General features: G+C 37.1%; 1 protein-coding gene across 7 annotated transcripts in view; it reads right to left on the bottom strand.

Moving 5' to 3' along the window:
- LOC134536506 (solute carrier family 23 member 2) overlaps nucleotides 1-17,844 on the bottom strand; it is a 156,912-nt gene that overhangs the window by 51,334 nt on the left and 87,734 nt on the right. For all 7 annotated transcript variants that reach the window (XM_063376245.1, XM_063376230.1, XM_063376255.1 and 4 more), the window contains exons 2-4: nucleotides 17,426-17,584; nucleotides 10,059-10,216; nucleotides 3,218-3,423 (exon numbers count right to left, since the gene is read on the bottom strand). In XM_063376245.1, coding sequence (XP_063232315.1) covers nucleotides 3,218-3,423; nucleotides 10,059-10,216; nucleotides 17,426-17,584 — 523 coding nt within the window. The remainder of the gene's footprint in view (nucleotides 1-3,217; nucleotides 3,424-10,058; nucleotides 10,217-17,425; nucleotides 17,585-17,844) is intronic.

The raw sequence follows: 17,844 nt of genomic DNA, 5'->3' as shown, positions 1-17,844 counted from the left end.
ACTTTGACATTAAAATGATATTCTGGCAACACAACGACGACAACACAGACGAACACAGAAGGCTTCCAAACACCGAACAGTGGTGACGTCTCAGATAAATGAAATAATTTCACAAATAAAGTTAATGTTCCATCCAAATACTGTTTAAAATAGGTTTCCATGGCTGAATAGCAGTTTAAACTACGAATTATCAAATAAAGACAGCTGGTTTGCAGAGATGGCTCGTTACACAATATTTGAAAAAATTCCCTAAAAATATTCTTATTACACAAATCTAATTAAATTATTGTATATCTTATAGTTCAAAATACATTTTTTTCTTTGCATTTGAAACTATTTCTGGAGGTCCAATGCTAATGGTTTGGACGCAATGACTTGGCGTTGGCAGGGCGGTCACGGCTGTTGTCAGTCAGTATTGGCTCAGATTACAAACTGTTTTTGTAGGAGGCTTTGACGTCTTCGTAGCACTCCTACTTGAAACAAATCACGTGTTTCCTTACGAAGTACTCTTTATTAACAGTTCAGCCTCAAGATCCACTATGAATTAGCCCTGTATGCTCTTGTTTTATGCTCCGAAAAGGTGGATTAGCTGTGAAGTGAGAATCTGCTAAACCGCCATGGTGGCCGAACTAGGAGGCTGTCCTTTCGACGGACCCAAATTCTTCTCTATGCGCCGTTACTTTTGAATGTGGCGCCCCTGCCGTGACGTCATAACGAAAAACGGACAATGGAGCACGCAAATTGAAAAACACAGTGATCACTAACAAAAATCACAGAAAATTCAGAATTTAAATCATAAAAATACTGGGGTATACAAATCCTTTACATGAAATCTGGTTGAATAAATCACAAGATGTACAAATGGTTAAATTTCAGAACGGACGATGTTGCTATGCTGTGATTGGCCGGCACATTCAGTTTAACACCTAGAGTCAGGAACACCAATAAATTCATAGGTGATGTAGATGTCCAGCGAAACAATTAAAATAAATAAAACAAAAATACTTATAATTTCGTGAAATAAACAGAAAAAAAATCTACTTGTTAACCATGTTTAGTGTACAGCTAGCTTAGACAATTCTATGAGCAAGCCGTAAGCCAATGATGGAAACCATGTGCGAAGAAAAGAAAACAATTAGGCTCTGTTTTACTTGCAAATAAACAAGCTAGAGATTATTTCTTGCAGAGAGAAGCTTTAATGTGAATTTTGAAATATCATTTTACTGGGATAAGTTCACAAACCGATTTTTTAATTTTTTTTACAGAGCATCAGGGATGATTTTCATGTACGAATATTTTCAACAGAAACAAACAAAAAAGTTAAAGTCGTAACAGTAAAGAAACCAAACGGGAAAAAAATCAATAGACTTGATAAGGTACAGTTTCTGTCTTGACTTTAAGCTTGAGACACGTAAGTTACAAAACATTTTCTGCAGTGAAGAACGAGGCGAATACAATATTCCAAAGGAAACCAAACCGGACCCAAAATAAAAAAAAACTATTTTTTTCTAACCAATTTATCAATTTGGCTGTCAGTCAATGCATTCCAACTAATCTGTATGAAAAAAAAAGTTGTTCATATTACTAAAATAAGGCAATCGCATAAAACTTTTAGGTGGGGTCTCACGCGCCATGTTGATTTGTTATTTTCTTGTCCTTACTAATAGTTAAGGGATATTTTTGTAAATTTATCACTATGCATATTTTCCATTTGTTCTGTCTCTAATATCTCAAGAGATATTTACCAAGTGTTATATAATGAGTGTAAAAAGTCGCGCAAGTGTCTGTAATTGTTAACACTTGTGTAACTTTTAACAGCAATTATATCACACACAGCAAACATCTCTTCAATTATTTGTGACAGAACAAATGCAATAGAGGTTAAATAGAGTGTTACAATTGCAGAAATATGCCTTAACTAATATTAATGATTATAAAATGAAAAAAAAACATGGGGTGTGAGACCCCACCTTAAACGCGTAACATTACGTGTATAGAAATCTTGGCTCATTTAAAACTGAACCACGCTAAATGAGAAATCAATAAGCGAAGAGTCAGCCTGCTAGCAGAAGTAGGTCAGGTGCTTGCTTTGGAACTGTGATGTGCTGATGTATGTACACACCAGTATTGAATCGAAGCAATATCGAGTGTAAAGAAGAGGGGGCGTGGGGGTGTGGGGGCGTTGATACGTGGAGTGAGTCGAAGAGAGAGAGAGAGAGAGAGAAACAAAGAGAGAGAGAGACAGATAGATAAATATAGATATAGAGGGATAAATATAAAAAAGAGATAGACAATATAGAAGGATATAAATAGAGATACAGAGATAGAGATATAGAGAGAGGAAAATAGAGAGCAGAAACCCAGTAAGTACAGAAAATCAAGGGAAAAGAGGCGAAGGAGGAGGAAAGTATTTTAAAAGTACCGCGGCCATCCGTCACGAGCGTGCGCGGCGTGACGTCAACAGTCATAACGGCGTTCCAGAGACCGACGCGTCAACTGGGGCTGACTTCCGTAACTTACGTCCATGCGCCGCTCGCGCAAATGACGGGAGATAACGAAAAGTGAAGCAGAAGCATCGACGCACAGCCGACGTCATTCCACTTCCGGGGCATGTGATCCTCCGCTTCAACTGCGCCGCGCTCCGGAAATCACGTGATCCATGGGTTGGCATCACGTCACGCGATATGTTTTGACGCGAACATGCGGATATTTAGATCAGTGAGCTGACAGACCGTCTGGGGTGAATTTAATATGCGCACTGCAAGTGTGCATCCACTATGGTCGTGAACGAATTCAAGTAGGGGCCTATGCAGTTGCTACCCTGCATACTTTACATCTCCTCGTGGTGAACTGAAGCAATAAGTACTAGTTTAATTTTTGGCCTCTAAAAATGGTATTCGAAAATAAAACAGTTATTAACACACATTAATTTTTTATGATAAATAAAAAGTACCTTAGCAGACACTTTTCGCTGAAAAGAGTAAATCTTTTCACTTAGTTACAAACATACGAATTCACGGTAAGTTACTTAATAGGGGCTAGGCCCCGCCATCTTGAATTTTTCCATATTTTTGCTATAATTATAATATTTAACTATTCGACCCATTTTTTTTGGCATGCCAAAAGATAAATAATATTAACTAGGTAGCTATAGTAGCGTTATCTAGCGTGTTCATTTGAAACACTTCCCGGGTGCGTATCGGGCTGTTCGACTCACCCAGGTAGCCGATGGCGACCTGCAGCAGCGCGGACACGGCTATGGCGCCCGACAGCTCGCGCATGCGCACCTGCCACAGCTCCGTGCGGTTCTCCGCGGACATGGCCGACAGCGCGTCCGAGTCGGGGCACCGCCACACCGGCAGGTTCAGGATCGCCAGCGTCGGCACCAGGAACGAGATGGTGCCGCCTTGCACGATGGGCAACCTGCCGAACACAAGTCACCCGTCTCTGCTGCTACCCAGTCGAGTTGACTACGATATCCGAGGACGTCCTGTTTGTTGTCTCAGGCACGTTCTACAAAGGCACGGAATCACGTAAACAGAGTCGGATCCCCCGGAACATTTCACCAGCGCATCTGCTGCTTCCACAACGCCCGGAAACGTAACAAATGACAACCAATGAGATTGCATTTAAAGGTTACAAAATATCAAATAAATAAAAAATATTATACTTCAAAATCGTAACGTGGGAAGAATTTACATTAAAAACTTTTAAAAAAGACAAAGTAAATAATAGAATATTTTTGAACCTCAAACAAATTTGAACGTATTTAGAACATAAACAAACATAGCTACTCAGCTTCTATTGGTCGCACGGAGCAACGTAAACGGGAGAGCTTAACATTGCCGAGTTAATCCGCACGAGTCTGTCTCCGGCTGCGCGCCTTTGTAGAAACTCTGTTCCGCGAGATCCGTTTACGTGTCATCGTATAACGGGCCTTAAGGCTCTCACACGCCATTATGATTATTGCACTTTTTTGTGTTGACTATTATTTAAAGGCCATTCTTGTAAATTAAACACGATTTTTTTTTTAAATGTAATACTTAGTTTGCAGATTTGATATAAATATTTATAATATTCATTATGTTACCTCCCTCTTCATCTACAGAGATATGGTTTTGAAAAAAATCAAAATTACCTACATTTAAGATTTAGAAAACAAAAATAAACTGCTTAAATCTTTAAGCTTGCTTAATTTCTTAATTTACCTTTTGGTATTTAAAATAAAATAGTATTTTTGATTTTTTGTATATATTTATAATCTATGCCTGATATCTTAAATTCTGCTTGATTAAATTAAGAAATATGATTTTTTTTACTATAAAACCAAACTTTATTTGCCGAAACAAAACATACAACACAATACCTCGGCTCTCGTGCTAAACATGCAACTAGTTTTCTGTAAACTGAACAAAATTCAATTCTGTGACCATACCCGTTTATGAATTTTTTTTTTTTTTTTTAGAAAACTATTGTATAATATGCCATAGTTTTGTTACCAAGTAGTTATTTTAACGTCAACTGAAAAGCATTCGTACGTTAGGTTTCTTTTTTCGTCGATCGGGGAAAAAAATTAGTATGTATCTACAATAGTATTAAAGGGATTACAAGAAAGTACCACAGTGTTTCTGGGGCATGAGAACATTCTAGAAAGCTTAGTAGTTCGTAACTGCGTTTTCACATTTCCTTCGCTATTAGCCTCGCAAGGGCCAGCAAACTTCCAGGTTCGAACGCCAACGGAGAGGGTGGTGGGGGGAGGGAGGTTAGATCCTGGGGCCTGGCTCTTCTTGGAATTAGGAAGCCCCTCACTGAGGGGACCCGCCTGTCTTTCAAAATCGTGTCTGTGAAAATTGTTCAATGAACATAAACGTTAGACACTATGCTTTATGGATACCTTTCGGTATATTTTAAAAGTCTTCTGCATATCGCATGCATATAGGCCAGAATATGGACTGTGTACAACATACAAGAACCCATCCAGCGATGACATTTGTCGGATAAAATCCACGTGCAAAACTCTCGCATCCCCCCCCCCCCCCCCCCCCCCCGGATTTTCAACGTCCACTTTTTAGAATCCTACAGATTTGCGCCCCTAATATAACATTCCCACCAACAAATTTAACAACTGAATGCAAACAGCGGAAAAAATTGATTCTGTTATCTTCCTTCCCCTGACCTTCCGGGAATAAAATTCCGTGTACGCTCCAGCCAACTTCCTCAGCAATATATAATGTTTATTGTTGCTAGTGTGCAGCAACGCTGACACAAAAATATAAAGTATACGTGTATGGGACTACAGCACATACGCATAGTAGTTTTTAGGGGTGCGTAATCTTTGGTGCAACGTGAAATATAAAGTTCTATAAATCGCGCGGAATACTAATACAAGCGTGGCAGGAAAAATGACGAGTTAAAAAATTAAATGGAGTGAAGCGCGTTGAGCTCTCACTGGGCGCCGTCCGTGTGCTTCGCTAGCGCCACGCCGCGCGAAATCTGAAGCTTCCTTTAGCCGGTGCTGCTCTCTGGGCGAGCAAACCAGGCACTTTGAAACGTCTCGGCTCGGTACAGAGCGCCTATGCTGCGCGGAAGAGCTCCGAGCAACCACGACCCCACGCACAGGCAAGAACGCCGAGAATCAATGGTCCCTAGTCAGTCTCACGAATAGTCAACGTGTTTTTTTTTTTTTTTTTTTTTGATATGCAAACATCTTAGCTCTTGGTATACGGCATTTGGTAGGAGTAATTTCGTAAAATTGGGACGGAATTCGAAGAACGGAAATGTGTCATAAATATGGCGGACACACTTGTAGCAACATGAAAACCGTGTAAGGTCACTTTCGTAAAAAAATCAGGGAACATAGGTACCAAAAGAATTGGTGCGCCAAATAAAACTTTATGATAGTAAAACAACCCTGGAATATATTTGGTAAACTAAAATATTCACAGTAAAACTTAATCACATGTTATAAAATACTTAAGAAAATTGGCATTACAGTGATGATAATACACGCGGCCTGGCGGCCCCGCACGGCCTCTGACGTCACGTGAGCGTGCCATCGGGGATTAGAGCTGACCGGCCTCGCCACTCCCCTTGCCAACACTCTCTCCTTCCTCGGCGCTGTTTTCTATCCCTGAGTGGCCTGGAAATTCCGCGGGCTTACAGAGGCCACCGCGTGGAGTGGCGTGAATAACCGCAGATGTTCTGGACACTTCGAGCGTCGGGTTGACCCGGGATGACGCGAAACGTCACAACCACTCCAATCTGTTTCATAAATACGGCCACGGGTATAAAAGTGGCGACGTTGGCCTCCGTGGGAGTTGAGCTCCGACAGGCGAGTTGAGTGAAGTGCAAGTTAGGTGAGCGGCAAACACGCGGAGCGACGGGACTGTGTGTGTGTGTGGACAGGTGCGTGGTAAGGGGCGACCCACTGTTGAGCCTAGTTCCAGTGAGGAGAGTGAACTGAGGACTTGGAAGATATCTAGTGATTGGGTGAACAGACATTAAGAGTGGTGATTTAATTAGTACCTCATGTAAATATTGGTAGCAAATAAAACAGTTTAAAATTAATTGGGCTATCCTTAGGAACCCGTTTCCCTCAATCAAAACAATATTCCTTTTCTATATTTCCGACACGGTTAGTAGCACAGCGGTAGAGCAGGCGCTTGTAAACCTCAATGAGCGTGGTTCAAATCTCTCACTGATTGTTTTACATTTTTAATAATATCGAACAATATTATATAATAATTTTCAATCAGCGCAATAAGGTTAAGGTTTTTTTGTAGAAATTATTCACAGACTGATTTAATTTGTTTAAGCAAAAACAAATATACAAACATATACTTAGGGTTATCATATTTGTTTTAAAATGTTCCGGGTTTAGATTATATTTTTTAGTGATGCCATAGAAGTATAACTTCTATCTTTACGAAAACGTTATAATATTAAATGTTTAGTGAAGTTTAACAACAATGGGCAGTAGCTTAAAATAATTCCTTGCCGAAGATCAGGTCCATAGCCGGGGTTTCATCGGAGACGTCTCAAATAGTTTAAAATTTCCGGTAGTTTCATGTTGCTAATTGCTATCTGCGTTGGATGGTGGAAAGCCACCAGGCAAAGATTCTAGCCGCGGGAACAGAAAGTATGTGCGTGATTCACATCCATAAATTTTGGTATTTGAAAAGCGACATTTTATTTATCAGTTTGTTTATTATGCTCGGAATTATTTTTAAGAAATCTACGCTAAGTTTTGAGTAAAAATTTCGTATTATACATTTATTTTCTACATGATCATGAGAAAAGATGAGTTTGCTCGTTAGGTACCGAGGTTAAATGTTTACACACCACTGGTGAGTACTGAAAGATTTGTTCACATTTTAGGTAGATTTAGGAGAAATACTACCAATTGTAGTAGTTGTCATGGTTCGACTTCCGGAAACTTTTTATATAGGTTTTTTTTCGTTTCATGGTCCATAGAGCACAAAAACATCAACTCAAAAGTGTATGTATGTATGTGTATATATATCTTTTTTATGGACAAGATAACTGAAGTAATTTTTCACAAATCACTCCCGAACTTAAACTTATAAATAAAATATAGTAATGAAAAATCTCGGTCAAGTTCGTTAACGGGAAATATACGAAAAAAGTGGTAGAAAAACAGACAAATCATTATAACCTCTATAATATGAAGAATATCATATCCGTTTGAACGTATGATAACTCGAAGGATTAATGCCAAAAAACTATTGTTTGAACAATTTTTTTTAACAAGACAAACCATAACTTAAAGGCGTGGAAAAAACAAGGGTTGAAGGACAAAAAAAATCATAACTCCTTTCTTAGACATACCATCGAATCCATTCAAATTGTTTATAAAGTTATATTTTTTATCTAAAACCTTTGTATGAAACAATTTTTCATAAGACGAACCATTGCTGCAAGGGATTTAAAAATACAGGATTAGAATAAAAATATATATTTTTCGCACCTGTACACTATTAAAATCCGTTCTAATTTAATGTTAAACCTATCATATTGCCTACAACTTTCGTCTAAAATAATTATTTGTATGGCCAAACATTACTGCAAGGGGTGGAATGAATGGGGGTTGGATGACAATAAAAATCCATATCTCCCTTACTAGGCATACTATTGAATCAGTTCAGATTGTTTGTAAATATATTAATTTTTATCTAAAATTTTTGTCTGAAACAGTTTTTGATAATTATGGGCCATTGCTGCAGGGAGCTGATAAAAACAGGAGTAGAATTTAAAAAAAAATATACTTTCCGTACCATGTACACTATTAAATTAGTTATAATTTATTGTAACACCATACATTATCTACAACTTTCATTTGATATAATTTTTTAATGACCTACCATTCCTGCAAGGGTTGGAATAAACAGAGGTTAAATGACAAAAAAAAAAAAAAACAACTCCTTTAGTAGACACACTATAATATCCGTTCAAATTGTTTGTAAACCCTACAAATAATATCTGAAACTTTTGTCTGAACAATTTCTGATCAAACCAACCACTGAAAAGAGTGGATAAAGAGGGGTTAAAAAACAAAAATAAATTATTAACTCCCTTAGTAGCCACATCATCAAAACCATTCTAATTTTTTGCAAATTTTATTTATTTTTATTTAAAACCGTGTAATTTTTTTATAATACAAACCATTTTTGCAAGGGGTTGAAAAAAACTGGTTTTGGAATAAGAAAAGAAATAAAACTTCCCTACTATGTACACTATCGAATACAGTCTTATATTTTGATTAACTTTCTAAGTATTGTCTGAAACTTTTGTCTAAATAAATATTTATGTAACCTACCATTAATGCAAGGAGTGGAAAAAACTAAGGTTGTAAGTAAAATAAAATTACTCTTTTAAATAGATACCTATACTATGAAATCTGCTATTATTTATAGTATGAATCCTAAACCTTATATAAACTTTAGCTTAAATTTTTTTTGATGAAACGAATTAATGCCGTCAAATAGGGTTTGAAAGAATAAAAAATTCAAAACTCCCTTATTATCAAATTTGTTTGAATTTATTTCAAACAATCTTAATAATATCGGAAACCTTGTTGCAAAGAAAAAATTTATGCAACTACGTTATTAGTGCAAGGCATGAAAAATAGTATTTGAAGGTCAAAATAATTTATTAACTACCTTATTCGGTATGATATGAGATTCGTTCTAAGCTATTCAATGCTGGATGCCTTTAGTTTAAATAATTCATAATATTTTCGCTGCATGGAAAATGAGAAAATGTTATAACCGATTATTCTGTAATTCTGGAGAACATAAATATGTTATGAACATTAAGGTCATAAAATGGTCCAGAAATTTATAGAATTTTCCAAAATTAGTTCGGAAGAAATAGTTACTTCGAAATCTACCTACGCCTGCAGGCTGTGCAAAAATGGTTTTTTTTTTCTCTTCTACTGTTGTAAAAGTAAATGGTAGTTTCGGTTAGTAGTGTTACATAAATGAAAATCTCTCAAAATATTATATCTTCGCGAGGGTACGTTTGAAAATTAAATAATTTAGGGTAAAGTAATACTTAATACAAATTAAATCGAAACCAAATCGATAAAATCTTGCCACATGTGTAGGTTCTTAAGCACTTTTGAAATTGAAGTTGTTTCAAAGTAAAATTAAACTTATGATATAAGTAGGGGCAGGAAATTTTCGCGAAAAAATCTGAACGCCTACTAGATTGCAACAAGGTATACCCACACCAGCGGTTTCTTCCTTGTGATTGGCGGCCGTCTGCAAGAGAAGTCGTTGCCTTGTTTGCACGAGCCACTAAGGACGAGTTTGCTTCCACAATGAATTAGTGTGATTGGTTGTTGTAACAATCGACATGCACCTCAAAGTAACTCACCCAATCACGAAACACAGACAATGCTATAGTGTTTTAAATTCCAGCTACTCTCGGGATCTTTTCGAGAAATTTTCATGGCCCTAGATATAAGTGATTGGAGGTGTCCGGTGTGAGCCAGCTTGCGGGGGCAGTCCACGGACCGACCTCCGCGGTGGTCGCACCTGCAGCCGAAGGTGACCTGGAAGAAGGTGACGAGCCCCGTCACGAAGATCATGGTGGAGATGATGTGTCCTCTGGAGGGGTCGTCCTCCGCCATGCACAGCGCCGGCGTCAGGATGAACGGGATGGACACGATGGCGCCGATCATCGTGAGGTAGTGCTGCGGGCAGAGAGGCGTTCCTTCACCACGTCACACACGTAAAACATGTCGGCGAGTCTTCAGCAACACGTGTAACATCTGATCTCGGTAACTAGCGAATTCACGTTTTCTCATGTCGCAAATACACATATAATACAAAACTCGAACACGAAATTTGATTTAGAATTATTTAAAATAATGCCGAGCATGATATACGCAAATTGTGTTTTGAACTACGTTTATGGACGAGAATCAACACGTAGTTTCCGCACCCGCCGCTAGAACTCGCTACCGGAGCAGCAATGTCGACTATTGAATAGTTTTATTAGCAGGCAGAAATTTAAAATTATTAAATGAAACTGCTTCGTTAAAAGCGAAAAAGACTTTAATAAATCATAAACTCCGGCTTCTAACCTCAATATTTGATAAGAAATTTCATTAAAGTTCTGCCTATTTTGTTAAAATTCACTGATCAGTTAATACTATAAAGTTTCCCTTTGTATTCCTACCAAATGCCGATTACCGAGAGCTAAGATGTTACACATAACAACAAAATTGTAAATGGAACTAAAGTAATCATAAAAATTACAGACATTTGTATATGTATTTACATTTAAGCAACTGTATTGCTACAAAAATTATTCGCAGTAACACCGGTTTCTGATACTCCCTGTAATGTCCCTATATCTTAATTAGTTAAAGTTAAATGCAAAACTTTCCCTGAATAGCTTTCCCGTATTAAATGGGAACATTAATAAGCATAACGAAACAAAATAATGTACAATCGTTGAATATTTGTTTATTTTTGCCATGGTGCAAAAATTTATGATTGTATAAAAACATCAAACAAAATTTATAATTATGCGCCACTGTTTGTAAGCGCGTAAAATAATAAGAATAATTCAGTGTTGTTTCCAAAAATAACCATAGCAATTTGTTGTACAATATTTTTCTTGTTTTACGATCTATTTCTTGGCAGCTGGTTACCAAAGAAATCTTTTGTAAAACTATTTTCTGTGTGTAGGGCCTATCAAAGGAAACTAAGGGACGGTTGAAAATAACTTCGTCAGGCCTCCACCATATTATTAAACGTAAAACTAAAAAAAAAAACATACCATTTAAAAATAATACAAATATTTTAAACGTTACCGTGGCCAAAACTGTAAAACTGATTTGTGAGCTTTTGCATAACATGTAGGGCGACCTATGAATGCTATTAACAATAAACATGTAATTTATTTTCGTCCTATCGTCCCATTCCCTCTCCCACTACCACTCTCCCTTACTCTCGTACTCTTATTCTAACCTTACTCTCAATCTCACTCAACCTCTTACCCATACTCTCACACCCACGCTAACTCCCAAGCATTAGAAATAATCTCAGGGTTCAAGCGTGACCCCCACTGGAGCCCGGGCCCCAGTGATCATTCCCCCCTCCCCCCCCCCCCTTTTTCACCCTTTGCTCATCCTTCTCGGTGGACCTGGGAACAAGTCTTACGTTGTCGACAATGAGACAAAAGAAAATTGCATGCTCGTGTACTTACCGATATTCAGTGTCTGAAACATTCATAATAAATACACTTCTAACTTACCGACTCCTTCGCCTTGGTTATTGCAAAATACCAAACTGAAAGGAAAAAAAATTACTGAATTTTTCGAAACACCACATGTCGTTAGCATATCTCGAAAATCCATTTTTCGTAGTTTTTTTATTTTTTTTATTTTTGTTTTACAAAATCATGTTTCGCACGTCCTCACCAAGCTTCATAACCGAAAAATCTCTTCGGGAAGAATTTCCCAATTATGTGAACCTCTTGACTCAAAAACCTAAAATGTCAAATCACTTAAATAATGTTTATTTTGTATTTTATATTAAAATAAATTTAAATTGTTCGAGTGAGTATTATTTTACAGCAAGCAGTCATAAGAATTGTCTTAGGAATTGTTGGGGGAGGGGGGGGGGGGGTAATCCTTGAAATAATCAGTAGTAAGCTAAAAGTTACTGGATTTGTTATTATATCTTCTGTAAAATTTTATACGCTGTATGTTTATCGTTATTTATTATTTAATTTTATGATATTACTGTAATCATATCATATTCTATTAATTATCATACACACGAGATAATATTTAATATATACTGAGTATTATATTCATGTTACAAGATCATCAACGTGGTAATTCTTTTACGAGCCGATCCTGTAATTCAACCGCTAGCGAACCTATTATTATATGAGTTAATATTATATAACTGTGGTTTAAACGTTTAAAAAAAATTCAAGTTCGGTTTCAAAATTTTTTAAATGTCGTGTAGGGTAAAAAAGGCATCAACTGTGCATAATAAAACACAACCATTCTGTACCCTTCTGCAATATAAATTGCGTGGTTAAAACCCTCATCACCAGAGATAAATTTAAAAAAAGTTATCGCACAGTAGTAAAAAAGGCTGCGCTCGTTGGTAACAAAGGCGAACATGCGCTTGTTGGAAACTTGTATGTCGACCTTGTAGACATCCTCCCCGCCGCAAGGTTTCGCATGGTTATACCATTAACTTTTAATGCTGGGTAGTTCGAACGAAGGACAAGAGAACCCCCAGTTAATTGGTTGTTCTTATTTTCTTTGCTTTTCTACCTCTGGCATGAAGCAAACAAAAAACTGTTTTATTTGTGCAGCCCTTATCTTCCCATCTTTCAACCATTTTACCGTAAACGCGTCCTCTTTTAGACAGTTTAGGATAGCGTAAAAAAATCTCTTTTGTTTTATACCAGGGGGTGGCAATGCGGTGGCAATGCGGTGGCAATGCGTGCAATTACTACACGAATACTGCTTGAAGCCGCTTCTTCTCTAACTGATTATCTGCGCCATGACTGCCGGACACTCTAAACTTTGGTTGAGGTGCGTGCTTGCCTCGTAGAAACCTATAAGATCGGCTTCACCAATAAATATGGGTAAATTTATTTTCAATTCATAATTTTCGATTAAGGTAAATTCGTACGGATATTTTACAATATAGGGGATAAACATTATGTTTTGTCGCATATTTTGTCATCAGATAAAAGCTACAAGCAACTGCTTTTATAAACACTCTTAGATTGTTAAAATGTATCTGCGTAAAAACCTGAAACCAGAAAAAAATCTACAAATAAATTGCTTATGAAACCAAGCCTTAATGTGAAATTTTTATGTTGTACAATTCACTCTACTATGACAATTTATAAAAGTATCATTACAGCTTGACAGAAATTCAGTGTTACAAACTTTGATAACAATACATTCGCTAGTATTTTGCCAGAAACGTAAACTAGGATTTTCAATTTCAAAAACAGAAAATTATATAGCTTCTGTTTCGTTACTTGAATATGTGATCACAAACTTTGTTTACATCCAGTAGGCCTACTATTGTCATAATACACATTATTAACTGTTGTCTGAAAAAAGCTCAAAAATAAGTCACACAGTAGGAGTTCTTAATCGTATGATGTTTCCATGCCCTGAAAAGCACTATATCGGATTTAAAAACATGCCTAAGTCCTGATGGAAAGTCGTTGGGATACGCCGAAAATAGTATGAGACTAACGAAACTGGGTCGATCCTTGACCTAAGAACACATCATTAGCTTCATTTCTCAAGTGAGATAATGAATTACTTTTTAAATCGTGACTGAGGTTGGTTCTCTCTTTCCGTAACATTCAAGCTCGGTTTCTGCTGAATAATGAGTGAAAAAGCGAAGGGACACATTTCTTGATGGTCTTCTTTGTCGTATACTTTATGTTATCTGTTCATACATAATACGTATCGCATATAAACAAATCGATAGGCTTTCTGCTTACTCTTCCTCAAGCAGCTACAGACTGTTGTAGACTAAAAAGAGAAGGGAATTTATTTAATTCTATTTAAAATCTCGCTGACAAGGGACGAAATATGTTTATTACTTTTATTTTTTTTTGGACTTTAGTTATTAAGTTACTTAGATTAAATTGAGTATTATCATAAGATTGTATTAAGCGATATTTTGTAGTTAATGGTTAATTGTAAAAGAAGGCTAAAAGCCTTAACTTCGCCATAAAGTCGGTAAGTAATAAATAAAGATATGTGTGTAGAAGGTTCGGCACATCTAAGGTGTCCCAATTAGTTGCATGTTGGCCTATATCGGAAATGGGTGTTCCTGCAGAGTCGGTTGGAGCCAGAATCGTGAATCAGTCGCCATATACGGATACGGGCACGGGCGACGATACCAAAACTAATGGTGAAAGCAAAGTAAATGTTAAAGTAACGGGGAGCATGTAATTGGAAATTAAAAGCAATGTTACCAATTTGTACAACCAAAGTTATAAGTCTGTAAAAACCTGAAAATTTATTTATATAATAAATACAATTATAAAGTAACCTAACTAAAATTTAAAATGCCTCAAAAATTATAAATTAACTATTAAGAAAATTTATTGCAAAGGAGGGGAATATTTTACGTAAAAAAATTACTAACAAATTACTTACACATTACTGTGGCCTGGCCTTTGGCCACAAAACCGTTCCAGGATTTAAACCATAAATAACTTGACACGTGTTTAATGTATTTTATATCATTAATATACTTAAGAATTTGTATTGGCCGGTTCTGGCACAGTAGTAGGAGTGTGGTGCGTGGTGCCGATGTCCACCATCTTTAATTCGGACATCACGGCGGCCATATTGGATGACCTAATCATTCAAAATTATTAGAAATGACTCAAAATTACTATAAATTCCCTTATTTCGGGGAAAAGTTTCCATTTTGAGGGACAATTTCCAATTTTTCCGTAACAAAAATTCTAAAAGTCTAAATTCCAAATGCCTCAAAAGTCTCTTGCCTTTGAAAGGACCGAAATTCCTAAATACGGCTTAAATTCCCCATCGACAAGCCTCCCTAAGTTGCCGAGGTCACGATATTGACCTTGATTATAAACACGAAATCTTTAATTTTTGACCGAAAAATTCCGAAAAAGTCCCAAAAAAAATTATAAATTATAATAAAAAGTGTTTAATTCAGACATTGCACTATTCGTTAAACCTGCCATCTTGGACATGTATGATTTTATCGTTTCACTTTTCGTTACATTGGATTCTAGAACATTGCAATTTATGTATATTGCGTATATATTTCACGTTCGGCATTATTTTAAAGTATTCTACGTCCAATTTCATGTCCGAGTTTCATATTATATGTTTATTTGCGACATGAGAACACATGAATTTGCCCGTTACCGAGGTTAGATGTTTCACTTAAGTCTTAGCTATTTAGTATTTTGTATCTCGTTAGACGACCGTGTGGGTTTTTTTAAAAAATTTATTGCATCAACTTTAATTTAAACCATTTAATTAAGGTCACAGTATTTCTATAACGTAACAAAAAAATTCGTTTCAACTGCAGAATTAGAATAAAATTGGTGGCTGGACAAGCACGTTTCAACTTTACATTTCGGTTAGCGTTAATAGAAACTTTCTTTCTCGGACCAGCTTATTTTTCGCTACAATTTATGTTTAGCATAAATAGACATAGTTGTCACCATGATTAAGTTACATACCGAGCATTTAAATATTTCTTCAGTTGTTGTAGACTGATAATATAACAGGCGTTAGAATACAATGTTTCTTTTTACGGAGACTGCTTCAAATGTTAAACCAGTTAAGTCTTGATGACAAACATATATCATGTGTCTTCATCTAAGGCCTGGCACACAATGAGCGTTGTAACGGGCTTTAGAGCGAGCGCTGAAGGTCGTTGAAGTTCACCCCAGCAGTTTCACGATGGATTCGAAGAGGTCGCATGTCTTTGGTATCTCTATTGTTGCTGTATATATTAAAAACACAGACACAAAGACTATATTGGGACCATCCTGTATTAAAAGAGAGATTAAGATTAACATACGATATGATTGCGGGATGGGTATAGTTATGAGTACATACGATATGCTACACCATTTAGAAGCACTGAAAATAGAACTGCGCCTCGGGACAGTATGTCAGCTAAGACAGTGCGAGATAAATTAGCAGATTACTTTTTGAACGAAGGGAAGTAACAGTGGCAAGATAAAATAATTTGTATCTAGTTAGTATGTAACTAGATGACTGGTTATCAACTTAAATACGTACCCACGTACCTGGTTACACATTTACTCAACTACTGAGTCATTCAACTGCGTTAAAACAAATATTAATTTAAAAATTTAAATAATCTATTAAAAACGTACGAATAAATAAAATTTATACTTCTTACCCAAATTTTTATATTCTTTTCCATTGAGTCTACATTTCCAAATATCTCATCCACCTCTTCCCAACACGATTTATTCAAATTTATATTCCTGTGCTCCGAGCTTTTCAAACCCACAGTATAGGTCTCTTTGCAACTTCGCCAATGAGTAAATCAATATGACCAGCCTATTCAATGGTAGCAGGCACGTCCTCTACGAAAGCGCGCGTTAACTGAACAGTCCCATTGGCCACTAGGTACCTTGACACATTAGTAGGGGGGTGGGGGATATCTGAACAAGCGTTGGAACCGGTGTGGCGTTGAGCAGTAAGGTAGTAGCGCGTGGACGCTTTTCATCTACGCCTAGGTATTCCACTAACGTGCGTTATAACGCCCCATGCGTACTAAGACTAAATCCTATGCCCAGGCGAGCCAATACGTATGTAGCATAAATTGTAGCCAAATATTTTTTTTAAAAAATTGTAAAATTGGCTGGATTAATCCCCACTACGACATCGGCCACACATTCCTCTCGTAATAACAATCTACGATTAAAACTCCTTTAGTTGCTTGTCCTTACAAAATCAATTTATCAACGAGAATGTAAATTCTTGCGAAGACTTTTAAACTTAAAAGAAAAAAATTCCAAACATTGTAAATACTAACAAACCTTCCCCCCCCCCCCCCCCCAACTCGCAGGAGTATAACTATAGATTTAAAAGTACTGGTCGCTCATTCATTCAGATTAAAAATAAAACTTTTTACTCTGAAAAAACCTCCCATTAAAGTCACTCATCAGCGTGAGCTCAGCGGCGACTACAAGCGGTGAATGAATCGCGTATCGATACGTGTATCTTGATCACACCCAATGTTGGTATAACATTTTTCATTAAAAAAAAAAACAGAAGGTCAGTCGCCGGGTTATAATATCTTCTTAGCTACAACATTCAACGCACACAGGCACAGCGAGTGAGTAAATGAAACCACTGCGCGCGGCTCACCTGCAGAGCCATGAACAGGCAGAGGTACCACGGCGGCACGTCGTCTATGCCGTAGGTGATGTTGGCGTTGTTGTTGCTGCTGCCGCTCTCCCTTTCGCTCGTCTCTTTCTGCTTCGCGTCCGTTGCCACGCCTTCCTCTGCGTCGGGCGCGACCACCATCTGCAAGACAAGACACGCGTCGCATCACACGAGTCTGCTCCGAGAACCATTTCAAGTGTAGAAAGTAACCTGTCGCTGTTGGAAATTACAGTGAATTTACGGAGTTTCCAACGGAGGAAACACCTCAAAATAAAGGAAGAGTTTTTCGTGATTTAAGATAACTGGGTCTTCGTAGGAACAGCGTCCTATTTAGACTTCCGAGTTCTACAGAAATTGTCAGTAGACACTGTTATGAAGCCATGGTATTCTCAAACAAATAT

This window comes from Bacillus rossius, chromosome 1 (genome assembly GCF_032445375.1).
Source record: "Bacillus rossius redtenbacheri isolate Brsri chromosome 1, Brsri_v3, whole genome shotgun sequence".
Classification (NCBI taxonomy): domain Eukaryota; kingdom Metazoa; phylum Arthropoda; class Insecta; order Phasmatodea; family Bacillidae; genus Bacillus; species Bacillus rossius.
Note: the sequence above shows the minus strand (reverse complement) of the source record. Positions and strands in the feature narration are given on the sequence as shown.